This window comes from Lepisosteus platostomus, chromosome 14, assembly GCF_059453375.1.
Source record: "Lepisosteus platostomus isolate fLepPlt1 chromosome 14, fLepPlt1.hap1, whole genome shotgun sequence".
NCBI lineage: Eukaryota > Metazoa > Chordata > Actinopteri > Semionotiformes > Lepisosteidae > Lepisosteus > Lepisosteus platostomus.
Window position 1 is genome coordinate 17,581,533 of NC_142624.1, and position 27,992 is coordinate 17,609,524.

The 27,992-nt window shown below is 36.7% G+C and overlaps 2 protein-coding genes across 7 annotated transcripts in view; one reads left to right on the plus strand and one right to left on the minus strand.

Annotated features, from left to right (window-relative positions):
• Positions 1–27,796, plus strand: smarcal1 (SWI/SNF related, matrix associated, actin dependent regulator of chromatin, subfamily a-like 1). Of its 4 annotated transcripts, none has more exons than XM_088607297.1 (18): positions 1–91; positions 3,534–3,857; positions 4,460–4,829; positions 5,337–5,387; positions 5,495–5,755; positions 7,045–7,095; positions 7,932–8,115; positions 9,208–9,358; positions 12,040–12,201; positions 15,654–15,719; positions 17,433–17,573; positions 18,982–19,200; positions 20,208–20,278; positions 21,257–21,359; positions 21,821–22,003; positions 24,019–24,119; positions 24,255–24,351; positions 27,481–27,796. In XM_088607297.1, the coding sequence occupies exons 2-18, from the start codon at positions 3,549–3,551 to the stop codon at positions 27,700–27,702; spliced, it is 2,742 nt and encodes a 913-aa protein (XP_088463423.1). In that variant the 5' UTR covers positions 1–91; positions 3,534–3,548; the 3' UTR covers positions 27,703–27,796. The 4 variants fall into 4 exon arrangements, with proteins under 4 accessions (XP_088463423.1, XP_088463421.1, XP_088463422.1 ...); XM_088607295.1 differs by lacking the exon at positions 1–91 and adding an exon at positions 2,391–2,505; XM_088607296.1 differs by lacking the exon at positions 1–91 and adding an exon at positions 2,391–2,505 and having other exon boundaries at positions 3,537–3,857.
• The window catches only part of LOC148648916 (thioredoxin domain-containing protein 6-like), a 36,217-nt gene continuing 35,596 nt past the window's right edge, over positions 27,372–27,992 (minus strand). For all 3 annotated transcript variants that reach the window (XM_088607303.1, XM_088607304.1, XM_088607302.1), the window contains exon 20: positions 27,372–27,652. In XM_088607303.1, the coding sequence (XP_088463429.1) occupies positions 27,648–27,652 (5 nt within the window). In that variant the 3' untranslated portion in view covers positions 27,372–27,647. The remainder of the gene's footprint in view (positions 27,653–27,992) is intronic.

The following is a 27,992-nucleotide window of genomic DNA, read 5'->3' on the forward strand; positions in this document are numbered from 1 at the left end:
GGGGAAATTTCGGCTTGAAGAAGCAAATAAAAAGCACTTAAAAGGACACTTAACATCAAGGAGAGAACATAATCAAGGAAATAGTCTAGATGTAAGTCCTCTGGAACAGGTATTCTTTTATATATGTTGTATTAGTGAACCACACGACAAAACTGAGAATTGACTATGGAGGAGGTATTTGCTTTGGGGATGGAAGCCAGAGACAAAACAAAAGATATAGATTATTTATGATAAGAAGTGTGTTTCTCAGGTAACTCGTGTTTTGGACCGGACAAACATGTATTTTAATATGCTGGGGACAGAAAAGGTTAGAAAATGTAACATACACAAAACCAAATTGAGCTTTCAATAGCTGCGCAAAGTGTATTTGTTGGTGGAAATGTTTATACTGTATAAACCAACTGATAAAGAGCTACGTTAAAAACTTCCATCATTGTTGTTATAAAACATGGATGAACTGCACCGGGATGTCGTGACAGACTAAAAATACATTTCAAAACCTGATCGATATCCTCAATGCAGCCCGCGCTGTATTAGTTTGAATGCATATATTAAGCAGCATTACACCCACACTAAAATGTGACATACCTAACAAACACCCTATATTATTATGTGGAAAGCAAAACGGCAGTTGCGATTTCTAAACATATAAAGTATCTAACTAAAGCAAATAAGTTGTTATGTTGTATGCAAAGTTAAGATAATTAATAGCTCATAAATATCAGAGCACCAATACACAGGCAACTATATATGTAACTACGTAAAAAAATTAGGATGATTATGATCAACTCTGAACATATTATTTAGAAAATTGTCAATAAAGTAATACTGCAACTCATTAGTATCCCTCAGATTGTTTTCTAAGCATCATAATCTGTACCTTAATTCAGTGATGCCAATATAAGCAGGGTCGATTTTAAATAAAACTGTGTCCAATGGTAATTATAATAATGTAGAAAGCAGTTTCTGTCTTCACGTAGCCATTTACATTTTGCCCTATAATTGTATGAATCAATGTTGCAAAAATACAGAAATTATGGGGACAGTATAAAAAGAAATCACCACTGTTATTATTATTAGAATGAATTATACCTCATTATGTTAGGAAATAGCTGTCTCTTTTTGTGCCTGCAAGATATTGTTAGTATCGCTATTTAGCGACTAATGTGATCTGTCAGCTGACAAAGTGAATTCCCAAGAATTCGGCTTGACATCCCAGAATATCCAATAAAGTCATATCAATACAGTGGCGGCTATCTGCATAACGTTTCACATTGAGCTATCATGCATTATATCCTCCTGATAGCCAAGAGTCAGGATTACAGTATAACTTCACGTTAACTTCAGCACTCTGGCGAATTGTACACAGGATAAGACTGAGGTTCAAATGGGCCTGCGATCTCAAATAATACAAACTTAGTGGCAGCCCCTGCCTGTATTATACCCTCCCCCAGCGCCACCCTACTCCATACACATACAGTTATCTAATACATATAATATTATTATAATAATATTTAATAATAAATTGTATTAATATTGGTAAGGGGTTTGAGAATCTCAATACACTTCAAGCACCAAGAGAGAACGATTTTAGCATGTTAGCTTCGTAGCAACTTGTCCTAAGCCTTTTTAGCACGCCAGTATTATAAAATCACAAAGTTTTAAATGGTAGAGGGATCTTTAATACGTTCAGTTAAATATGTATGTATCCTGTATGTCGTATACTGTATATTACTTTAAACAGATGACGCAGTAAATAAAACTATAAAAATATGTATGGATTTTAGCGCAGTTGGATTCAAAATATGGTCTATTGTACTAGTTTTTCATGCAAGAATTCATACGCGAAAGACCATCTGAACTGTGAAAACATCTCAGCGGCTCCTTCTAGGCATTCTACATTGATTTCATAATTAGAAATGAACGCCCATTTTGATAGAATTATATTCAAAACTTTCATCGAAGGTCGTGGAGAATAATATTTTACGGTTAATACTGCAATCTGATTCACTGTGATGAGGCTTTTAAAATGGTCATAAAATGTTCTGCCTCAATGAACAATAGTCGCGTTTTTCAAGTTTAACGTACACATCGAATAAACGGAGAAGGTAAAGCTATTGCTTAATAGGCTGTCATAAACAGTACGACCGAATTCTTTCCATTTTGGAATTATAAATATAAGGTCTGCTTTAGACACTATGTTTGCATTGTGCTGTAAGTGTAAAAGCCAATGATCAAACCGTTTTGCTTTCCGTACGTTTTAAAGCACACTGTAGGTTAACATTTTGTCGAAAAGTGTACGTAGTTTGTCATTATAAATAAAGTTCATTTAAACCCTTTCTTTCTATTGGCTGCAATATGTGCCAATTATGCGATGCAGCTGTTTTCTGGATACGCCTCATCCTGTTTTCTCGTACTGGAGTGGTATGGCGAAATTTGGTGTTTAGCTTTTACGGTGCAGCATTGACTTAAACTTAGTCACAATGGCTTCGCCCAAATATTGAGGTATAGACATTAATTTATACTCCAGAATTACAAGGGATTGTATTTTGCATGATTGTATAGTTCACAGAATGTCTGCCGATCAAGGCGCCAAGTTTAAAAATGATTGGATTCCGGGTTTTTGTAAACACGTTTTTTTTATTGAATACATTTGGAAAACAAGTTTTCTAGCGCTCTGTTGTGGACTCCCATCAATAAGCTTTATTACATTTTTTATTTTGTTTGTGTGTAACGATCTTTATAATATAGTCAATTTTTAGAACGTTCGTATGCCTTTTGGCAGGTATAAATTGTGACTGTTTACATTTGTCTTCTGTAGCCTACAGTGAGAGCTGCTGTACATGGAAGATATTTTAGAAAAAATATTTTTCTATTACTTATTGTAAATACTGTAAGTTCCAGCGCAGATTTTGTACAAAGTTAAGCAATAACGTTATCTATCAGGTTTTTTGATAAATGCAAAAAAAAAAAACAGAAACGGAACTTCTGAGTATATTTATTTTAATATAACGCCAAGTCACTGTGATCACTTTTATTTGAATAAAACTCCTTGGGATATGTTGATCCCTCAGATGCATTTGACGTAATTAGAAATTATTCATCTCTAGTGTTTTTCCCATTGAAAGGTAATTGTGAGCTTTCAGCTAGAGTGACATCGTGGTGGGCTGATTCATCTTTCAGTTTAATTCTTATCAATTAGTAAATTAACGGATTAAGAGATAATCGGTACGTTCTTAGAATCTGTTTTTTATATAGCTAGTAAGACTGTGTCACAGTATATAAAATGACACGGAGCAGATGTTTGCATTTACTGTAGGATACACATGAATTTGTTATTTACTGTACGTTCTTTAGGAATGAAATGGTACAGTAGATTAAAGTAACACAACTAGAGTTAATCGTTTAATGGTGAAATTAAGTTACATCTTAAGGAGCTTCTTTAGATTGTAACTGGTGACATGCTGTTCATATAAGATTCTCAGAATTAAAAGTCACTGATGTACAATCTTTATGTTTGGTTTTAAATACAGTAGTTTTGGATCCATATGACACCTGCAATGTCAGACTGTCTGACAGACGAGCAGCAGAGGAGGATAGAGGAGAATCGACAGCGAGCTCTGGCAAGGAGAGCTGAGAGACTAGCCCAGTCACAACAGAAGCACTATGGCCCTCCAACTGGACAGAGTGACCCTTGTGTCCCTGCACAATCCAAAGGTCCAGCTATAGGGTCAGGTGCTAACCCACCAAAGCTACTGAAACAGACTGCCAGTCTCCCACAGACTAACGTGGGAGGCCACAGTGCACTGCGAGGAACAGAAGAAAAGGCAAGCAGAGAGACACTACAAGCACCTTGGGTAAATGTATAACAAAGATATCCTCCTTTTTTTTTGTCTTAGGCTCTTGTCGTTTTAATTCTCGCAGCCCCACTCTCCTGTATTTCTAGATCAAAATGATTTTGTCATTGTCTATAAGAACTGACAATTTAATGGACTGAAGTAATCAGTAATGTGTCAAAGGTATGGCTTAGAATATATGACCAGCACACTAATATTTCTGTGTATAAATTTGATTCAATTCATCTTGTGTTTTTCTTTTAAGAAAACAGTTCGTAATTAAGCATACTGTTGATTGTAATAATGATAAAGCTTTAATTATCTTTAATTAATGTCCTGTGAAGCATGCTGTTATTGACATCAAGCAGACTGGGCAAAAGTAGGAATGATCTGGGGACCGCAATGAACAATTTTGACTCATTGAAAGAAGTAAAGAAATCGCCAGCAATGTCCTGAGGTAAAAATTTAGTATTGAGGCTTCTCTGGAGACAAAGATTACAATTAAGATGGATTAGTGAGCCACTTTAGTTATCTATCAGTTTTCTCAATAGGTACAGGTATTGAAAGATGGTAAGTGAAAGATAGTGTTTTTTTCTTAGGTCTAACTGTTTTACTTCTTTCAGGCTTCCCAAATAAAAGGTAATGGCATCTCAAAGTTAAATGCTCTCAACAAAATGGACTCCAAGGAGGAGTCCTCTACAGCTCTTAATTCCATTGAAACGAAGACTGAGATGGCAGCACAGGAAGCAGCTGGCTCAGGCACACAAGCGACCAAGTTTTATGGGACAGGGGTGAAACTGAAAGAAATTGTCCTCAGCTCTGAGCAAATTTCTACTACCATTAAAGACAATGCAAGCACTATGGCTACAAAGAAACCTGCCTGTCTGGTGAAAGGAAAGTGTGTTGCACACACATCTGAGCGATTTCGAGTAGAAGTCAGCTATAATGCAGACCTTATCATGGTGTTCAAGAGCATGTCCTCCAGGAATTATGGTAAGCAGGGGTATTCTTGTGTAGAATAGACCTGTATTATAGATTGTTTTCGGTTTTGCATTGTGTACTTATTATCATCATTTTAATGTTCATACATTTTCTCCATGAATGCACTCCTAGAGAATGTACTGTAGAGTCTAGTACAGTAGTGTTTTTGCTTGATTTGGTTTCTGTGGTTGAAAAAAGATGCGTTCAATGGCAATGTTGTAATTTTAGTATGCTTTGGTGTGCTTTATATTTGTTTTACAGAAAATAAAAAATAGTTTTTTTAAATTAAGAGCCCACAAAATGGTGAACGATTTTAATACAGTTTATTGCCATTGCTGCAGTGTGTTTTTGCTGCATAAATCTATTGTTTTGCATAAGGATGTGAGACACATACTCCCTAACATACATAAGGGTTATCTAGTCTACAGCAGGAGGACAAAAAGCTCCAGTAATGCTCTCAGAAACACATTTTAAAAATTTAGATTCAAAATCTCATATTCGTTATTTTGCTTCTGGTAGATCCAGCAACAAAGATGTGGAATTTTAACCTGGAAGACTACACTAATTTGAGTGAGTATTAATCCTTGCTATTGATATCAAGGGTTTTCAACCCAGGGTTTTGTTGTCTTACTTCTTGGTGAATGTGCTGATGCTGAACTGAGCTGTCCTCTGTGCAGTGGAGGAGGTGAACAAGCTTCCCTTTGTGGCGCTAACACCCCTCGAAGGAATGGAAAATGTGGATGTCAAGGCAGCAGTGGGCAAGTCAAGAGATGCTGCTGCCCTGGGTGCCCTCCTGAAGTTATGCAGCAACTGGCAGAAGCCTGGTGCCACAACTCGGGGCCATTGTGTGCTGGTGTCGCGCACTCGCTTTGAGGTGGAGGTAGGCTACCAGGTGGATGTCATTGCTGCCTTCAAGCAGATTCATTCCAAAAGCTACGGTAAGAATGGCAGGGGCTCCTGCTGCTGCACTTTAAAAAAAATCATGAAATAAAGCTGCCTTGTCCTTGTGTCACTCAGCTCTTTTAACTTGAGCTTTTTCAGTTAAGGACATGTTTCTAAAAAACATTTCTTTCTTATGAATAACAAGCTAAGAAGCACATATTGTGTTTCTGATGATCATAAGTACTATAGACTTGTGAAGGGAAATTAAATTGTAATTTCAAATCAACAATTATAATGTCTTATAAAAGTGTGTCTAGAATTTAGAATTTAGAAGTATTTAGAAGATGTGGCTACAACTGCATTGATGCCAGTTCAGGTTGTTTGGCCCTCTCAGTGCATTGGACCTAAATAGTTATACTGTAACATGATAATAGAAGTTCTGGAAGAAAAAAATGGCTATTTGAAGACTTTCATAAGTATATTCTTCATAAAAATATTTTATTTATTTCCAAATTAATATTTGACAGCAGTTGGTTATATTATATTTACATATAATTTTTATATTGTGCTGTAAATGTCTAATAATGTTTACCTGCAGTCTTCTTCATTAGAGACTTACTGTAGGAGACATTTATTGTGGTATCACTAAAACATATTTCTGATTGGAAAGGATATGTCTTCACTTGATTGCTTATGAATGGAGTCAATAAAGTCAGACTTAAATTTCCTCTTTGTCTTGTAAATGACATGAGGTTCCCTTGAATGGTGTCAGTTTTGGAATCTGTTGCATAATTTCTCCCTTGCTAAGGTAACAATACATGTTATTTACCCACTGTTGCCAATCCCTTGTGTTAAAAGGACATTTTTTTGTTGTTTGTGCTGCCTACTGTGTCATAGAAATGATATTCTTAATCGTACAGTATCTGGACTCCATTTTGCCTTTGACATATAAATATTGATATGTGACTTGTCAAAGATAATGCTAATGATAACGACAACTGATTGAATGCAGTAGCTTTAAAACTCTTTTCCATATCAGGAATCTTAATTTTCTTTGTTTTGTTTAAAAAGGGATAGATCCAAAAACATTCCGTTGCATAATTAAAGCAGTTCCTATTGTTGAACGTACAGACAGAAGTAGTTTTGAATTCACTTCAAAAAGTATTTGCAAAATAATTTTCAATTACATATGTGATACATACATCAAAATACATGTCAAAGTGGAATCTGTATTTTAAGTTAAAATGGGCTATGTTTAAATTATGAAGCAATTATGTATAATCATACATATGATACATTTCTCATATATCAGTGTACACTATTTCTTATATATTGAATTTTTTAGACATGAAGACCAGAAAGTGGAATTTTCTCTTGGAGGATTACAAGGAGCTAAGTGAGTATATCTGAATGCTCTTCCTACTTTTTGAATTAAAGGAAACAAAGTTTAGCTGTTGAGGGAGGAGAGAGTCTTTTGCACATAAGGAATAATCCGCTTTCCCTTGCCTAGGGAAAGTGGATTTACACTTTACATCTACAAGAAATGGATCAGCAAATGTGATTAATAGTTTAAAAAAAGATGTCATTCAAAATTCAATATATGTTAAATAGTATTAAGCTTGATGTTAGATTACTTTTTCATTATTGATATATTTTCAGTTTGATGGTAATCCATAAATGCCAAGGTGTAAATCAGGTGTACAGAGTAGCGTAAAATCAGCAAAATCATCCACACGATTGTTCCTCTAATCGTTTATGGCATCCAAGCTTTTTTCTGTTTTTTAGTTAAAAAAATATCACTCACCTTACCCAGGGCAACTTGTACATATGAAATGAAAAACTTGCATTCATGATGATTGCAAGAATTTAATTTTCTGATTTTTACTTAGTAGATAGCAGATTTGGATTTAACCTGAAACCTGGAAGAATGTTTACAAACCTGTTTCATTGTTGTATGCCCTCATTTATTTACCACAGAGATGTGGTTGTTCCAAGACATGTGTTTTAACGTTTTATTGATTTATTTGACGTTAAATTTGATTTATTGTACAGGTGTGAAAATAACATGGTCTTCATAAAGCATAACTGTGCACATCTCTTCATAGATATAGGGGTGAATTCATAGGGATGAACTGTTGCAGTCCAGTTCCGTTCTGGTGTCCTTGCAGTGGGAAGTGCCTGTGTGCAGTGCAATGGCTCAGTGGGTAGTGACTGTCTCTTTGCTGTGTCTAGTGGAAACCTTGTCCAGAATTCCAGCTGTGGAAGTGGAGCCACTGCCTCGCGCTGTCCTGCAGACCTTCAGCCCCCAGTTTGAGCGGAGTGTTTCCAGCTTACCAGAGATTCCTGAGGCGGACTTGTCTTCTGTCGACTCTAGCCTGACACGTAGCCTCATGCCCTTCCAGAGAGAGGGGGTCAAGTAGGTTCAGAGTTGCAGCTTTTTAACCATCTTTTAAAGCAAGAGCCAAGGGGAAAAAAAGACTTATTCTCCTGTTGTCTTAACTCCCTTTGATTAAGGGAGAATGATGGGGCGTTTTTTTCAGACTTTTTGTCGACTCAATGGAAGTTCTAATTCAGAAATAAGTTTTGCAGGATTTTTCTTCTGGCTCCACAATTCTGAAGTTTCTTTACTGTATAATTTTACTGTATAAAGTCACAGTGTCTGCTTGTCATATACAAATGTAATACGTATTTACATTAGTATAATTTACAAAGTAATTGATTGGACGAATCTGCAGAGTAAGCTAAAAGTATCCATCTTGGTATCTGAAGTCATTTTCAGTTTTATTCTTTTCGGCCCGCTGTTTGAACTTAACACTGCCATGTTCTGCTCTGTTATGTCCTGTTATGTTAGTTACATTGTGTTGATTGTTCTTTTTCTTTCTTTCACTGGTTTGCTTTTTGTTTATCAATGCTGTTATGGTCACTGCTTATGAAATCAGTGAAATGGTGCCCATATATGACCTCAGCCATTCTGATTTTAACCATTTTCCTTTGTAATTATTTGTCCATGGGAGAAAATATGAATAACCAGCTATTAAGGAGACAAAATCAGCCCATTTTGTACCCCCATTCCTACCATTAGACATTCATACTCTCATCACTGATAAATGTAGAAGGGTGATATTGTGTTAAAATGCCAAGACAGAGTTGTTAAAATATTGTAGTTGTGTTAAAAGAATAGTTATGAAAGTGGTAGTTTTGGACCTTTCACCTCACTTATCTCAAAACGCTTCAACTAATATTTTTTTCATTTTTGCATTACTTTATCTTTTCAAACCAGTCCTTGTATGTGGACTCCCCATGGTTTCTATGAAGCTGACATATTAGAGAAACCAGGGTTTGTGTCATGGATTGGTTCTTTGTTGAGTTACCTGGTTGAGATGTGCATTTTCTTTGAATAACTATGACAGCATTAGTTTTGATCAGGAATATCATTGAATCCAGACATGTACAGTATGTTTTGAAGTGTAAGAACAGGTGTATGACAGCAGCTGTTTGTCTCCTGCAGCTTTGCAATATCAAGGGAAGGCCGCCTGCTCCTGGCTGACGACATGGGCTTGGGGAAGACAGTACAGGCTATTTGTATAGCAGCATACTACAAGAAGGAGTGGCCCCTGCTGGTAGTGGCCCCCTCGTCTGTGCGTTTCACCTGGGCAGAGGTATACTACACAAAACCACATATCCTTTTGAAATGGATAAGCTATAGATTTTGATAAGCCATACTTAATATAAATTACAGCCTTGATCAGGTGCTCCTCATTATACCTCCATTTGGGATATATCGTGGGAATTCTCAAGTCCCCCAAGGCAAGTATGTTTTATTTCAGTATAGATGGCAAAGTCTAAAGACCTCTACAAGTGGGTACAATATGTTGGCTTCTCTAGTTTTGTTATTGGACTCTTGTAATCATCACTTGCAGTGTCCTGCAACAGCAGTTTACAGCTTTAAACAGCACCATTTTAGTGGAGATAACAGGAGTACACTGAGATTTATTAACCCACTCAATCTCTGATAACTCTGGCATCCTGCAAAATATAGAGCAGGTGCTGAATTGAAGAGGCAAGTTGCAAGGATGAGGATACCTACCAGGTTGTTACATAAAAGGGCTGAATGTGGCAAATCAAAGATGGCTTATTCAATGAGTGTGGAGTTCCAGGAGGAACAGAGGTGCATGTATGAAAGAATAAAAAATATGGGTTAAGGAACTGGGCTGGGTGGAAGCTCTAGTTATGCAGCACCTGAGGGAAGAAGAAATCGCAGATTTTGTAAACAGTGGGGAATCAAATGACGAACATGAAGTCACAGATTGAATCAGAGTATCATGGCGATGATTCCTGTAAAGTAGCAGTAGCCAAACTGAACGAAGTTCTTGAAAATGTTAATCAAGTGATGACCTTTTTTAGGCCATCAGATAGACAGTGAAAAGCTTCATAAATTGTATTTGACCGGTATCAAGAAAAATGTACTGAAAAAATGCTGTCAGGAGTTTTGGCAAACTAAATAGTCTATTTGAAAAAGATTCAGAAACTTTAAGTACATTACAGTAACCTTATTAGAAGACTCAATAAAATAAAAGGGGAATATGCACTTTTAATAGTTCATGTGCTTTAGTCGTTGTTTACTCATATAGAAAAAGAAAGGGGTTCTGAAACTAGGTACAGTAAATTCCACTTACTTAGTTCCATTAATAATGCAAGTAGCTTATAACAGAAGTGTATACTGTAGGTTTGTCTTGTCACACCTGCATTATATTAAAGTTGCACTATATAAGCGCAATTTAGCTTTTTTGACAGATCTCATAAACATATGCAACTGATCACATTAACCAAATAGGTCAGTTACTCATTTTTCAAAAGATCAACAATAAGCTCTCTGATTATGCAAAATTTAAAAAGTGTTCTTTCTGAGAACTGCCTGCAAACAGTTTAAAAGTTACTAGTTATGAGCATTTCAGTTTTGTATAATATGATTTAGAAGTTCATTTATATTAATAAGAGGTGCTTTCATCTATGAAAGTCATCAGTTGTCTTTAGTGTAAATCGGAGAGGCAGGGAAGGGAATCGGGAATGAGTAATAAGATGTAATTATTTGAAGGAAATGGAAAGAAATGCTCTGAAGCGTGGAGCAACGAGTTTCCCTGTTTGGCCTTTTGTCACAACAGTGTAAGTACACACAGAGAACCAATCAGTCACAAATAATAATGGCTACTTTATTGAACTAATTTTTATGCCGTTTCGTATATCTTAATTTGTAATTCAGAATTTTTCATAGAAAGCCAAATATCATCTGAAGTCTTTGTAAAAAAATCTCACGTTAACTTGTGCATGCACATGTAGACTGCATCAAACTATTTTCTACTAATTTTCCTTTTCTGAACAGCGTCATAATATTATTTTGTACCTTAGATCAATTCTGGAAAAGACAGAAAGCTTACCTTTAATTTTGCTTGTTGGTGAAAAGGGCAGATTACTCACTACATGGTATATAAATTAGTTAAGCAACTAGCACAAGGCAAAGATCATTGCCTTCTTGTTTTATACATATTTGAGAAGATTAAGCTAGACACCAAAGGTTAGTATTTTGGGCTAAAGAAACATTAGTAAAATAGGTTGCAGCCAACTGTTTAAAATGTTTCAATACTAATCTGCTTATTTTAAAAGTAAAGGGAGATCTCTTGTCAAGAACCTTGCCAAATTAATTATTTAAAATAACCTTAACAGCAAGAAAATGAACTTTGTTTAGCTCCCACTATTGTATATAAGTGGTGGCTCTGTGGCTAAGGATCTGCGCCTGTGGCTAGAAGGTTGCCGGTTCAAATCCCGTGGCCGGCAGAGGAATCCTACTCTGTTGGGCCCCTGAGCAAGGCCCTTAATACTAGCTGCTCCAGGGGCGGCGTATAAATGGGTGATCCTGTGTTCTGACCCCAAGCTTCTCTCCCTGTCTGTGTGCCTTTGTGTCTCATGGAGAGCAAGTTGGAGTATGGCAAAAAGACAAATTCCTAATGCAAGAAATTGTATTTGGCTAATAAAGTGATAGTATCTTATCTAAGCCTCTATAGAAAATTACCTTTGAGTTTCTTGCACACGTTTTTGTTTAAAAATTGAACATCCACTTCAAATGTCATGTACCTCCCAAATGATTTGGTTCAGTATGACCATGACTGACTTATTGTCGTCAGTGTAGCGTGTAGGGCTTTTTGCACCAACTGAGCTTTTCTAGTGGACATTTCAAAGCTGCTGAATGTAGGAAGGTAGCTATTTTCTTAATCTTGGTAAGTCTGATGCAAACTATTAATTTCTTCAGTTTTGAACGTCATCTGCCCTTTCTGTTTTCTTTCAGGCGTTTCGGAGATGGCTGCCCTCTGTGAACGCAGACCGCATCAACGTCATAGTGAAAGGCAAAGACAGCCTGAGCTCCGGACTCATTAACATCATCAGCTATGACCTCCTCAGCAAAATGGATAAGCAGCTGCCAGCGACCTCCTTCCGCATCCTCATAATAGTGAGCTTGCATCTCTCCTTCAGTGTGCATTGCAGCAATTAAAAATACTGTATATAAACCAACTATTACTGTACAGAGGTCAAATCAATCAAATCATCATATTTTTTTAATCAATATGTAAACTTCTGTTCAGTATATGGTATAAAATACTTTTTTGTCTTTCTATTCTCAAATTTTGCTCATCAGCTTCAATGTTTTAGACTTTGTGATATCAGTGTTGCAGAACTGCAGTTTGTCTGAATTTAACATTTTTGTTTGGCCGGTTTTTAAAAAAACTGCATGCACTGTTTTTACTTATCTTTTTGTTGAATGTGAATGCTTTAAAGAAACAAATGCTGCCTTCCTGAGAAAGAAGCATTGTGAGAATTGGTGCTTAACAGATGCAACTATAGCATTGGTTCAGTGGGTTGTACTCAGGAGTGCAATTTCATATAAAAGAGTGAGAAATGGGGCTTGCATTGGGGTATTGACATTACTAGTACTTTTTAATAATTAAAAATACATTTTTACATAAAATGTATTTTATGTGAATACTGTACATCTTATGTATTTAAGGGCCATATCACTATGCAGCTCACAACTGAGTACAACATTAAGCCTAAGCAGGTGTGAGTCTGGTCAGTACATGGATGCGAGACCTCTTGGAGAAAAACGAAAGTTGCTGCTGGAAGAGGTGTTAGTGGTGCCAGTGGGGGGCGCTCACCTTGCAGTCTGTGTGGGTCCTAATATGCCAGTATAGTGATGTTAACACTACACTGTACAAAGGCGCTGTCCTTTGGATGAGACATAAAACCAAGGTCCTGACTCTCTGTGGTCATTAAAAATCCCAGGTCGTTTCTAGAAAATATTTATGAATTGGCTTCATCACTTTGTTCTCCTCCCCACTGATAGCTGGTGTGTGGTGAGTGTCCTGGCGCACTATGGATCCCGTCACATCTTCCAGGTGGTGGTGGAGGAGGGGAGTCCCCATTACCTCTAAAGCGGTTTGAGTGGAGTGAAAAGTGCTATATAGGTGAAATGAATTATTATTATTATTATTATTATTATTATTATTATTATTATTATTATTATTATTATTATACAGGAGTTTATTTTAAAATTATAGTTACAGAATACATAACATAGTCTTAGTGTGAAGCTAAGGCACAATATACAGTGCCTAAGAGCTACCGTGTAATCAGCCGTAAATCAAATTTTGAAAGTCTGTATGGAGAGACCAGATTTTCTCTAGTTTTCCAATACAGTAGATGCCTTGATCAGTGTTCAAGCTCAAAGACAAAAGCATCCTGCAGACCTTTCATGTTGAAGAGTGTGGAATTTAAAATACGTGCAATTTTAAAATTCTTATTAATAAAATTCATATACAAGTTAATGGGAGTAATGTAGATATGGACTAATTAATGCCATATCCTGTTAGACCACCAAAAGTATGAAAACATTGTCTGCATATAACAATATCCCATCTGGGTGGTGCAATATTGAGGCATTATTTTAAGCATAAAGGGGCTTAAAAAGTAGGTTGAAAGATGGTCTTACTGTATGTAAAGGTTCAAAAGAGAAGTCAAACAATAAATGGGAAAGTCGGTTTCCCCTAGAAATATCTAGCTTAGAGGAACACTTGTTGCCCAAGTATTAGCATATTAAATTTTTACCACATTAATGAAACTCTGATCTCAAGTTCATAAAATCTAGACCAAACCATAGATTCTCTCACTCAAACTGATCAGAAGCCTTCTTGGCATTTATTGAAAGACTGGTGCAAGGGGAAAAGTAAATTATTTGGTTTAGTGATCATAAATACATTGCAATCACCACACTGAGCTCAGACATACAGTTTTTCAGGGCCGTAGATGTATGTGACTGGCTATTCATCTCCATCAGCTTTGATTTGTCAAGTATATGATTTATGATCACATTCATGTCTGAGCCCAAAATATAAAAGTCAGCTAATTCTAACAGGAATTCAGACAGGAGATGATAAAATTGGGTTTTAAGCATGAGAGGTGCATAAACTGAAATGAAAACAGTGTTTTGCCTGAAATATTTGATTTTTAAATGTCAGTCTACATAGTTTAAAACCCCCTGACCCCAATATAGAAATTTCAGAATTGCCTTACCATGTAATTAAATCCCATTTTGTTTTGCTTTCTACTGAAGGTGTTGCTGCCACATTGTATTAGCAAATCTACAAGCATCCAAAGCTTCCAATGACTTGTTTGTATCATGACATTGTGTATATTTCTCCTATGCAATACATCTAAACAACTAGCACTTTTGGTGGGAGAGTTTAGCCCTTCATATATTCCATGACTACATTGAAGTCTTACAAATAAGTATCGGAAATGAATTCAATAGTTGAACAGTTAATAAGTTTACAGCAGAATGTAAGCTACAGTGAAGAATGATGAAATGAAGAATAAGGAGAAAAGGCAAAATTATTAGTTTTGCTTTCTAATAGAGTAGCAATGCCCCCTTCCTTCCCCCAGTGCAAACCAATTGTAAGAAGAACGTCTCCCTGGCACTGATGTGGATGATGCTGTGGGTTCACAAGGCAGGATTGGATCCCTCACTGATTTCCTCACGCTTGCAGATCTGTTTCTCTGCTGGGCTGGAATGTAATCCAGCTAGAAGTGTAGCATGGATATGTTTGCTGAACAAAGAGGGCTTTAGGTTCTTTCAAAAAGGAGCTGTCTGTCAGTATACTGGAGAAAACTTAAAAAAAGTACTCTATCTGCTATCATACTACAATATGAATGGCAGGTATTCAAGATAATGCACGTTTTTGGATAAAGAATTACAAGTAGTTAATGGGCAGGAAACAATTCATAGATAAGAAATGAGGGCTCTACAATAGAGGGATGGTGTCTACAATTTTGGGCCCCAATACTTCACACTTTACATAGGTTACTTGAGTCAGGTATTTAAAATTTTCTAAAGTAGACGAAAAACATATCACAGGGCACATTTGTTATTGGGATTGATCCCCTGGCTTTTTTCAAGAAGCAAGTGTATGAAATTCTCAGAATCTTTCTCATATTCTTGAATAAGTCTTGTTGTGCCAGTATTGGAAACCACTTAAGGATTTCTTTGTTCAGGAATACAACCAGGTCATCCTATCCCTGGCTCAGATCCATCCAGTCAGCTCACAGTTTGAGTGTTCAGTCTTTGATTTCTCCTCATGATTTTTGCTTTCTATTTCAGGCATCTAGTATCTTTTTTGTTGTGAATGACATTCTTTCAGTGTTTTCGTTGTTTCAGAAGAAGTAGGGGAGAGAAAACAAAGTGTGAAAATACAATACAGTGGTCGTTAAACTAACTGAACTCTGCACAGCAATATCCAAGAATTTCTGAAAAGAAGTTTATTTTAATATTTGATTCTAGGGTTAATAGCTATCAGCCAACAGTTAAGTTATTGTTTTGTCTTTTCATAATATTGTTTTTTCTGGCTGCAGGATGAATCCCATTTTCTCAAAAACATGAAGACTGCTCGCTGCAAAGCTGCTCTGCCTCTCCTTAAGGTACTGCTGATTTATTTCCCTTTCTTTGAAGACTCTCCCTCTGTTTATTACCATGTAGAGTAATGGAGCCATGCTCTGGATAACTTATTTTATTGCAATACTGTCTAATAATGATTTTATAACTTTCTGTTTTGTTTCAGAAGAAACATTTATTATGCACAAAATAACATCAGGATTGATGTTGATGTCTTTGATGAGGATTGATGTTTTCAACATTATATGTTTATAAAATCCTGTAGTTGTCTAAAAGATTTTATTAAACTTACCTTATGGTGGCAAAAATATAGCTCATTCGAAACCCTCTTTTATGAGTAATCTTGTTTTATGTAAAATGAAGTCTTTTTGCCTATTGACAGTAAGCTTTTTAAAGCCAATGCATTTTAAAAAATGCATTGATGTTTGATGTTTTTATTGAAGAGCAAGACGCTGGCCACAAAATACAACAGTGCCTCAAATAGCGTATCATAGTTCCATATTAACTGATTACTAATATTGTATTAGTTTATACTGTCTGTTTTCTTATAGTTACCTGATTTTCTTTGTTTTGTATTGCCGAAAAATCAGAAATAAAGGAAGCACTAGGTGAAAAAGGAATGGATTAGGTACTGTAGTTTGTCTTTTCATTCTGTGGAAAAGATATCTATGCTTTCTCTCCAATCTGAACTTGTCATGATCATTGGTTAAAATTTCTTAAATCCATATCCACATGTTAATCTTTAGATTTGGTTCTATTGTATTTAATGGCTTGACTTGCATAATAGCTTGTTTACAGTGTGGTGCCTCCGGGGAAAAGGTTTATGTAATAGGTACAAAAGTACTCAAACCACACACTCTCTTTTATTTTTCGGGAAGTTTTCTCCCTTCCTCCCGTTTGTCCGTCTTCCAAGCCAGTCCGCAATCCGCTCTCTCTATCCTTAATCAGTCCGAGTTCCAAAAGTCTGTAAAGTCCCACAAATCTGCGCCGTATCCAAATCACAAACCGTAATCCTTTATTTATTCCAAAAATCTGTTATCCTTAAATCTGTATCCACACCAACCGAACTCCACTATCTCCTCCAAAACACATTCACCTACTGGCTTCTGCACCAGTTCACTGTTTCCAGGGCATATATATTTTGTTTCCTGATGAGACACACCTGTGTCTCATTGTCTTTCAGACTGAGCCCTTTCCATCTGCGGGTCAGCTGGTTTCTCTTTGCGGCCATCTTGGTCAGGTCTAAGTCAAGTATAGTGAGCAGATCGCTTTTTTTAAATATTCTGTAATGACATTAAATGAGCCCTGAGCCTTGTAAATAAGATGTCTCATATGATACAGATTTTCCTTACAGTGTCAGACATAAAAATAAAAAGGCTGCACGCAGGCCAATGCTGAACCTAGGGAGTAACAGATCAGCAGTTTTTCTAGGCCACTCTTTAAAATAAGCCATTTTTAAAGGCTTTGAAGAAATTTAACTTATCATCTATTTAATAAGAAAACTGTTCCCTTCAGTCAGAAGTGGACAGCTGTGGATGTGAAAGCCTGTAAAATACCCATACTTCCATTCCAAGTGATAAAATTAGCTTGCTAAATCACTTGCCAAAGTTGCCAGTATTTTTGTCTCTGTAGTGATAGATTATTTAAAGATGACTTACTAATCTTCTCTCTCCAAGACCAAAACAAGTAAGCAATCTCACTCAGGATGTTCATGCTCTTGGAGTGACTGTTCCTATCAGGTTGCCAAAAGGGTGATCCTTCTCTCAGGCACTCCAGCCATGTCCAGACCAGCAGAACTCTACACGCAGATCCTGGCTGTGCGACCCTCCTTCTTTCCACGCTTCCATGAGTTTGGGGCACGCTATTGTGATGCCAAACAGGCATGTTTTTCATTTATTCTTCTCTTGACAGTAATAATATGACAGTGTTTATGCCAATTGCAAGTTTTATGCTGGAAGGTAGCATTAAAGCACTAAGTTCTGTAGATACAGGTTATACATTCCAGACTAACATCGCTGCTTGGAGAGTTAAAAATTTCATTCTAATAGGAGAGTTTGGGGCATGATTGGGTTGCCTTTGTGAGGGGTTTAATCCACCAGACAAGACTACTATAATTCAGTTTTGTATAGAGCTGAAACTGTTACTTCTCTTGAGAAAATTTTGTCATTTAATTCATATTAATCTCACAAATTGACAACAGCATTAGCGAAACTGCATATGTGCAGCCTATGTGAAGTGTTGTAATAGCTAATCTATGACATTTACCACTCAAGTCTAATTGATTGTCAGGTGTTCCTCCTCATTAACATCATATTTTCCTTTCCAGAAATCTGTAGAGCTACAGTAAATATTTTTTGTACTACAAAAAATGAACAATTTTAAAAGAAAAAGCTCAGTCGCAATGGAAGATCACCATAGAATTGTTTCTGTGTAAAGGAAAGACAATCAGTGAAAAGAGAAGAAACATGCTTAATTTAAAGACCTTTGCACAGCCGTTTATATTATAAAGCTGGCACATCACATTTTCCTAAATTCTTATTCAAATTAAAGTCTAAAAGTTACACAGCCTAAAGAAAAGGGCATTGGTGTACATGCACATTTCTTAGTCTTTGCTTTATAGCAGCAATTGAATCACAGCCCCTGGGGTGGTTTTCCAATAGCCAATTAGCAGCAGTAGCAATAAGAGACTCTGTCATAATAAGGCTGTGGAGTCTTTCTTTAATTACCTAGATTTATAAGCCTTTATTTTCAACCCTGTTGCACAACAAAAATGAATGATACTCAGATAAAGCTTTACTGATTGATGGAATAGTTTTGATTGTGTAATGAAATAATTTTTCTTTAGAGAATTCCCTTAAGCTGAAAATATTTTTAAAATATAGCCTTTGATTTTTCCCAAGTTTCTTTGGATGCATATATTAATAAGTAAGCAACAGCATAATTTAGTAATGGGGGGGGGGGGAAGTACATTTAAAAGAAAAACAGTTCAATTTGATTGCTTCATTGTTGGAATGCTCAAAATATTTGCCAGCTATGAAGTTTCTTGTTCGATCCTCAGAAGTAAAACATGAATGTAGATTCAAAGAGTAAAATATTCAGTGAAGATTTAATCAGTTAAACAGAACCATTCACTGGTGAATGTACTGTAATTAATCCAAGTGATCTAGTGACAAATTGATCAGTAAAAGCTCACCATCCACTACTGAAAGGAATTGTTTCGTACAGGTTGGGTGAAAGATCAGGACATCTTGCTGACTAACATGCATCTCTGCTCTTCACTTGCCACAGCTTCCCTGGGGCTGGGATTACTCGGGCTCCTCTAACCTGGGCGAGCTGAGGCTCCTGCTGGAAGAGTCAGTGATGCTGCGCCGCCTCAAATCCGACGTGCTCTCTCAGCTCCCCGCCAAGCAGCGTAAGGTGGTAACTGTGACCACCGACGGGATCGCTGCCCGGGCCAAGGCTGCGCTGGCGGCTGCCGCCAAGGAGATGGCCAAAGGGCACAGAAATGTACGTTGGGCATGCCTCAGTGTGATTTTGGGTCGCAGCTATAAAGAGTAACCATGGGTCATCAAGTATGTACATCTAAATAAAAGTTCTTCTTTTTAGTTTTGGATTAATACACAATGGGAGTGTATCCCACACTGTAATTTCCCTCACGGGATCAATAAAGTATCTGTCTATCTAATTGTGCATGTATAAAATATTTGACACTAATTTTTTGTGTCCAACATAAATTTCATGTTTCACAATCAATCAGAAGGCATGGCAGGTTGGATTCTGTCCTTGCCGTTGTTATATTATGTTGGGGAATGCTTTCAGCCCCTTCCAGACTTCAGCCATGGCCTTGGCCTTCTCACCAAGCAGGCCCTCCCTTTGCGCTTCAGTGATATTGATGTCTTGACTCTGGACAGGGTACTCCATCATTTGAAGGACAGCTGTATGCGTATCTAATGAAATACAGTGAGAAACTGTGCTCAAAAGCAGGTTGACATACCAGTTTGGGTACAAAAAACAAATTCTGCATTCTGTATTTCTACTTATTTTAACATCCGTCAGACTTCATTTTTATGATAAAAAGTTGTGTTCTCACATACTTACACCCAGCATATCTTCTGAGCTATTCTGAGCTGAGCTATTTCATCAGAAAAGAAAGAAACTGGCCTCTGGTAGAGATTTATGGCTAGTAAATATAACCAAGCCTGCAGGAGAGTGATCCCTCTAAATGAAACCACTGTGAGCAAAACATACTAGAGTTGCTAAGTATTGAAACAGCAAAACAAATACTGTATGTTCATGAAAATTGCCTTAACTTAATTGCATTAACTTTCCTGTATATTCATAGTTATATGAATAAAACAGTAGTTTTTTAAACCAAGATTTTTAAGGTTTGTGAAAAGGGTTTCATCTTTGGCTGTTTACGTCATGCTAATAAGTCTGTATTGCCTGTATCATGGATTGTTTTGTTTCCTTTCAGATTTTGGCATATTAACATAAAAATTATTTTAAATCTGCAGAAGCAGCAAGAGAAGGAAGCTCTATTGATCTTCTACAATCGTACTGCAGAGGCAAAAATCAGAGCCATTGTGTGAGTGTAGACCCAGTGCCGAATTAATGTGAAGCTATAAAATAAAATGCATCACAAAATAGATACTGTATGCATTATAGAACTCAACTTGGTATTTCTAGTACCCTGTATTTCTACCACAAGATGCTAATATAGCCTCTTCGTAAAGCAACCAATTGAGCCATCATTAACAATCATCCCATTGCTTTATTTTAATCATCTCAATTAATCATACAGTGACTGCAAATTGTGTGTAAATGTAAAACATTTGGTGCATATGATTACTGACATTTGTCCAATCATGCATCTCTGTTAATTAATACATTTGGTTCAGTAGAATTTCAGAATATGTCAGTTATTGAAATTAATTTATTTACCATTTCTACACACATAATTTAACAAATAATTAATATTTTAAATAGATTTCTTATTTTCAGCTTTGATTGCTAATTTATATATAAATAGTGAACTGAATATGTAAATGCTGTAAAATGTTTAAATTGCACAGTTTATACCTAAAATGTAAACAATTAATTATTGATGGTTATGGCCATGTGGAAAAATTACTGTATAAATGAGTTAATAACTGAAAAATACCTTTTAGCATTTCATTTTAATCAGGGAAATTTGTCTGTTTTATTCCCACATTCAATGAAGGATTATCCTTTTTCTGTTTTTTTTTTTTTTACTGTACAAGTGATAGACATTTGACAATTTCTGATTTACGATCAGTATCAAACCTTGGAAAATTTAATCTTTTAACTGGAGGACTTTTAGTTCCAAACTACACACTTGTTTTAATAACCTGCTGCCTTTATTGAGTCATAAACTTTGAATACAAGCTTTTTTTGGACTGTAATGATTAGTCAGTTTTTCAGAAATGTCATGTACGGTTTTAATCTAGTTTCCTTTAATTTTAAATTAAGACATAGGAAGTACCAGCGTTCAGGAGGCTCCCTGTGTATCTTCATTTTATATCTGTTTCATTTGTACTTCCAGGGAGTATGTTATAGATCTACTGGAAAGCGGCCGAGAGAAGTTCCTGGTTTTTGCACACCATAAGCTTGTTCTTGACAGCTTAACGAAAGAACTGGGAGATAAGGTGAGAGCAGAGTATTAGTGTGAATGGAAACAAGTCTGACAGCAGCTAAGAAAGACTTTGAGGAATTTGTTTTAACACTGACATGCTTACCATAGATTCAGATACTGCAGCTTCTTAAATATAAACATAGGATCTTTAGAAAAAGAGGCACATTTCTGCAAAATGCAGACTTTTGCTTAGGACAGTGGTCTTCTGTCCGTTTTGAGGCTGCAGAAAGTTCTGATCCTTTGTATTTTCTGTTTTTTCTTTGCTGAGTCTAATTTGTCTTCAAGGTCTAGTTTCTAACGTCTGGCATTTACATATTTCTTTCTACCCTTCTCAAGGATTGATATCCCTCTTAGCCATGTAATTTATCCCTCTAACTCAATCTCTCTCACCCACTTCCCTTTTTGTCTATATCCAAACCCTCCAGCAGAGAGTATTCTCATTATTAGTTAACTTTATCTCTTTGTCCCTTCCAGGGGATCAGCTATATCCGAATTGATGGCTCTACATCCTCAGCAGATAGACAGAGCCTCTGTCAACACTTCCAGTACTCTACAAAGAGCTGTGTGGCAGTGCTCTCCATTACTGCTGCCAACATGGGACTGACACTTTCATCTGCTGATCTGGTGGTCTTTGCTGAGCTTTTTTGGAACCCAGGGGTAAGACTGACTCCAACTGTATTGTAGTGAGAATCTTAGCAAAGATATACTTAAATATATACTGTGGGATATTCTTAAAATTAATCTTTCAAACTCATACCATGTTCTGTTACTGGCAGTGAAATCTGCATTTTGGCACCTCTAATCTGTCACCTCATTTTTTAAGGGTTACACATGCTTACTCAGTTTTTCATACTGTATACATAACTTTGATAGTTTTCTGTTTCTGGGTGATTGCAATTCATGTTTTTGAAACATGTTAATATTTTTCATTTCAAGACATTTTTGTTTTCACATGTGTACCAAACACATTCTTTAGGATAATACCCTGCTCACGCAATTTATTTAATGTGAAGTGGCCCTTGGTATGATAATGATGATGATTTACACTCCATGAAGAGCCCCAAGCAGATGTGAGTGCAGTTGAAGAACAGCTGGTGTTTGTTTCCTTTCATGCTGGCTTCTAGGCACACTCTGTTTCCAGCAAAGTTAGCTATTTATTCAAAGAGGTTTGAGAATGAACATATCAAACCACGGTCTTCCACATAGAGGTTTTTCAAATGAAGTAAAAGTGGTTGTTTTATTAGACATGGACCTCTAGTTAACCTTGAAGACTTTCAATTGCAATTAGTTATCTATCCGCCCCATTAATTTCAATTCACAGTGTGTTTCTGAAGAGCAGACAGATTTCTGCTTCTTCCTTGAGGTCTATTTTTAAAGGTCTCCTTTTTGGTGGTATAAAGTATTGTCCTAACACAAAACCTTTCAAATATTTTTTTACATCTCTGATCCATACAGAATCTGAGACTCTTGATTTCCCTAGTGTTCCTGAGACTTTCTTTGAATGGTGTTTCATCTCCATCTCTTCAGTCTATTCTGCCCCTCCAGAACTCCCTCCAGTGTGTCTCCATTAATGTTGTGTTCATCTCCATTGCAAGGATGGATTATTAGTTGTGCAAGTTCCTCAGATTGAGGGAATGTAACTTGGCACTACAGTTGCTAGTTACTTTGAATTCATAGAAACCACCCTGGTTTTGTGATCTTTCAAACAAAACTTTTGCACCAGAAATGATTGTGTTGCCATAACAAAGGTGTTGCATACTTATGCAATTGAGAACCTTATGATTTTCTTTACATGCCATCAGCATATTCTGCCTTTATAAATTTAGATTCAAAATATAAATTCGTATTTAGTAGTGTCATGATTGCATGCTCTAGTGGTAACTTAATGTGAACATTCTAGAGGGAATGAATACTTTGTAAGTTAGTATAGACACAAATCTGGCCCTGGATCTAATGTAGAAATATAGTCACTTAGAAAAAGTTTCTTGTTCACAGCTGAATTGTGTTAGTTAGTTAGTTCACTATTATTGTCGCCCCCCATACTATTGTATACTGTATGCCCACATTAAAAAACAAATGTTTTCTGCTGTTACATTTTAAGATATCTGAAGTGATGTTGGTGGGTTTGCAAAGACTTTAGCTGAAGTTTTACTTCCATGGGTCTTAAAATAATTTGCTTCTGAAATAAAGAATGTGAATGGTTTGATATTGTGATGTATCCTCATCTTATCTTACAGATATTCAGTCTTTAACTATTGAGCCTGTAGTTCACAATAATAAAAACAACATTCTTCAGTTTGCAGTATGTTTGTGCTTTAAAAAGAATCAAATATCATGGCTAGTTTTCACCAAGTTTCACTCAAATCCAGTATCTTGAAAATTTATTTTATTTTAGATTCTTAACTGGAGAACATAGTATGCCTGTCCCTTATACCGCTGGACTCTTTAGGTTATCTGTTTCTTCATATACCGCTACATTGCATTGAAGATGGTCCACTTTCACCTTGTATAGCAAACAAGAAGTTCTTTGCCCATGCTCAATAGAAGTTCATTGCAATTTAGAAAATGTGTTAATTTTAACACATTGTTGTTACAGCTTTGACATACAGTAAGTATTGTTGTTAGCCTAATTAAGCAGATGCTGTACCTAAAGCTTGTGTCTTATCCTTCAGGTCCTGATCCAGGCAGAAGATCGAGTCCACCGTATCGGACAGACCAGCAGCGTTAACATTCACTACTTGGTGGCCAAAGGGACTGCGGATGACTACCTCTGGTAATTACAAACTAGTGCATACATTCAGGTTTCTGTTGAGCTAGCTTCAGGATATTTTTCTTTGTAGGATCAGCAGGAGTCAGCAGCTGGAATAATGCTTTCTTTTATCCCTTTCTGTCTCCCTCCTCATCCCAGGCCCATGATCCAAGGGAAGATGAATGTCTTGGAGCAGGCTGGACTATCAGAAGCCAACCTTTCCGAGAATGCTGAGTCTGCCAGTTTCTGCTGCAAGGTATAATTTCAGATTTAGTCTTCTAAAGAAGGCCTTTGAGGTGACCCTGACCATTTTTAGATATTCTAATTTTTTTAACAGAAAAACAGTTTCTCATAAGCAAAACGTGTGTTAACTGAATTATCTGGTTCTTAGGAACCTAATGATATGGAAAGATGTTCCTAAGAACAACGCCAGCAACTCACAACTGGCAACCCACTGAAGCTAAGCAGGTGTGAGCCTGGTCAGTACCTGGATGGGAGACCTCCTGGGAAAAACTAAGGTTGCTGCTGGAAGAGGTGTTAGTGGGGCCAGCAGGGGGCGCTCACCCTGTGGTCCATGTGGGTCCTAATGCCCCAGTATAGTGATGGGGACACTATACTGTAAACAGGCGCCGTCCTTCGGATGAGACGTAAAACCGAGGTCCTGACTCTCTGTGGTCATTAAAAATCCCAGGGCTCTTCTCGAAAAGAGTAGGGGTGTACCCCGGTGTCCTGGCCAAATTTCCAATTGGCCCTTACTAATCATGGCCTCCTAATAATCCCCCTCTATGAATTGGCTACATTACTCTGCTCTCCTCCCCACTGATAGCTGATGTGTGGTGAGCGTTCTGGCGCACTATGGCTGCCTTCGCATCATCCAGGTGGATGCTGCACATTGGTGGTGGTGGAGGGGAGTCCCCATTACCTGTAAAGCGCTTTGAGTGGAGTGTCCAGAAAAGCGCTATATAAGTGTAAGCAATTATTATTATTATTATTATGTGCTTCTAAGAAATTTAAGTTTGTCGTGCGCTATGGATTCTTTCATTCACCGATGTTGTTATGGAAGTCTATTTTACCTGTGTAAACGGGGAAACTGGGAAATCTGAAAATATTCACACAAGCACAATTTCCCATGTTTTTGGTATTAGAGTTTATGTTCCAAAAATTATTTTACTTAAATTAAGATCACTCTGTTGCAACAACATTAACATTTGAAGCTTAAATTGTCAGACCTTTGTTGATAAAAAGAACTATAACTGTGTAACATTTTTGGCTTTCAGAGAACTTAAAGATCAAGTTAATTACAAGTTCTTGAACTGAAGCTCTTACACTCTGACATACACATTTTGCTCTTCTTACAAAGCTGAGTTTGATTAATCAAAGAGAGCTTTTCATGTGCTGTAATGCAATATATTTATAGGTTTTACCAATACTAGTGTTACTCAAATCTGCATACTTCACCCATGCTGTTAAAGGTTACATTGGGTTGCAATTACACATAAACATACTGTACTGTACATCAGGGGTGCCCAACCTTTTTTAATGTAAGATCTACTTTTTCATTTGCCAGTCCAGTGCAATCTACCAGTGTGAATTTGAAGCTCTGATATACTGTAGGAAAAACAGACTGTGAACACATCAGTACAATAACGATACCCATCACTAAAATGACAGCAAATAAAAGCAAGTGACTCATGCTACAGTGAACAAGTTCCCCATTTTAGAAAAAAGAATACCCTATCTTAAAGTGAGCATGCACTGAGAAGCTTACTTGAGAACATTTGTCATTTGAATGTGTTGACACTGCTGATCATGTGGTTTACATTTTTATTTTGTCCCTGCAGCATGACATTCAGCAGTTCAGTCAAGTCTGTGAGGAATGCTAAATCCAGAAGCCACTGGTCATCCTCCAATTAGGCATTTTCACCATGTTTAGATGACTTGAGAAACTCAGGCAACAGCTGTCTGAACTTCGCCAAAAATGTTTGTTTTTGAAATTTCCAAATAGCCAAGTCAACAGCCTAAAGCAAACACTTTTTTTAATACTTCTCGATCCCTGAATGATTTTTTGTTTAGCCAGGACGTGGTTCACACAGAACGATGCGATGATTGCGCTTTCCCTCTTGTATTAGGCCTCATGAAAACTCGTGAAAACCAACTGCTGCTAGTTGAGATTTTAATTTTTCCACTTTTCTTTTCCATAACTCACTATTAGCGGGAAAGACCACATCACACGTTTTGTGTGCAGTTTTAAAATGTTGTTCTATATTTCCGTTTTTCACGTAGACATTAGCATCACATATTTGAATGCGATAGTACAAAAAAAAATCATGTTCCCATTCCTTGTGGTAAAGGTAAGTTTTTGGTCTCTTTGCTTCATTTTCGCTCAAATACTACAATCAAATAGACAATCAAACTTATCAAACTGTTGGCGAATTTATCACGGCCAGTTTGTTTCACTCCACGATGCACTGTTGCGAATGTGGGGTTCGTGTGGCAATAACCAAGAGACCGTTCTTGGGTAGCACACATGACACTCTTTATTTACGGAGCTCCTGTAGCCATTTTTCCAGTGTCAGCCAGCACTCGGGGAAGAGTTTTACAACCCATTCAACAAGGGTTAAACACATACAAGGGCAGTAAAATGTATGACATTACATGCACAGATCTGAATTAATTTTTAGGCTGTCGAAAAAAGAAACAGTCAAATAGCCCATTTATTTTTGGCCAAACATTCTTGCAATCCATCGACTGGGAAGCACTCTGGGATCGACTGGTTGGGCACCCCTGCTTTACAACATATGTACAGTAGATCTTCAGATCAAGCATCATCATGAAGTGATTACTAAAAATGGCCTAATGGAATTTAATCTCAAAGCCTTGCCTTGTGTCACTTGCACAAAGGTTTGTTGTGCATCAAATACATGTTTCTACACAGACATTTGGACTGCTGTGAACATGATTTTGAGCCAGTACATGCCTTAGACATAGCTTGCAGTGTGGAGTTGAACAGTGTTTTATTATATCAATATTATTTTGACAGGATTTTGCATGTACTCAAAGCATAAGCTGAACATATCACATAAGATCACTGTAAAGTGTTTTTCTTATTTTGAAGCAGATGAATTTAAATCAAATGGCTAATGAAATTATTCAAGTTCACATCAGCAATGGATCATATCACCTATACTTGTTGCTCCCTACTGATTTTGCTTCATTCTCTCAAAACACCTTTTCAGTAGAATAATCATCTCCAGGAATGAGACATTAGAGTAAATTCAATAATATATTTTGTACTTTATATCTTAATATACTGTAATGTTTTAGGTCATCATACAAAAAAGGCTCACTAGGATCTTTAAATAAATTTTAATTTTAACTTTCCTAGGACCCTCTGCAGAAAAGTATTGCAGAGATGTTCCAGCGGTCCTTTTCAGAGGAGGGGGATGACATGGATGAGGCTTTGCTGCTGGAAGCTGCTGGTCCATGGGAAAGTGATCCCTCTGGAAGTCCGTCACATGCCTCCTTATCCATTGAGAATCACCCAGGAAGCACTTACTCTGAAAGTCCAAGCAAAAAAAGACGCATTGAGGACTACTTTGGCAAATGACCTTAAAGAAGGAGAACCCTCAAGAACAATTAAATGTACATTTATTGTATTATTTTTCTTATACAAAATATAATAAAAAAGTGTTTTACTACTATTCAGTTTGTAAACTCCTGAGTGATAATACATTTCTATGTTCTTAGAAAAGGCATTGTTTTCTGACTGAAGCAAAATACTAACGGTTTTCATCTCTCTGGATTTTTTGTGCCCCTTGGAAATATATTTCAGTATCTTGATTTTTGTAAGGCTTTAGAACAAACAGCCTTTTCTATAGCATGATGAAAACCAATGGC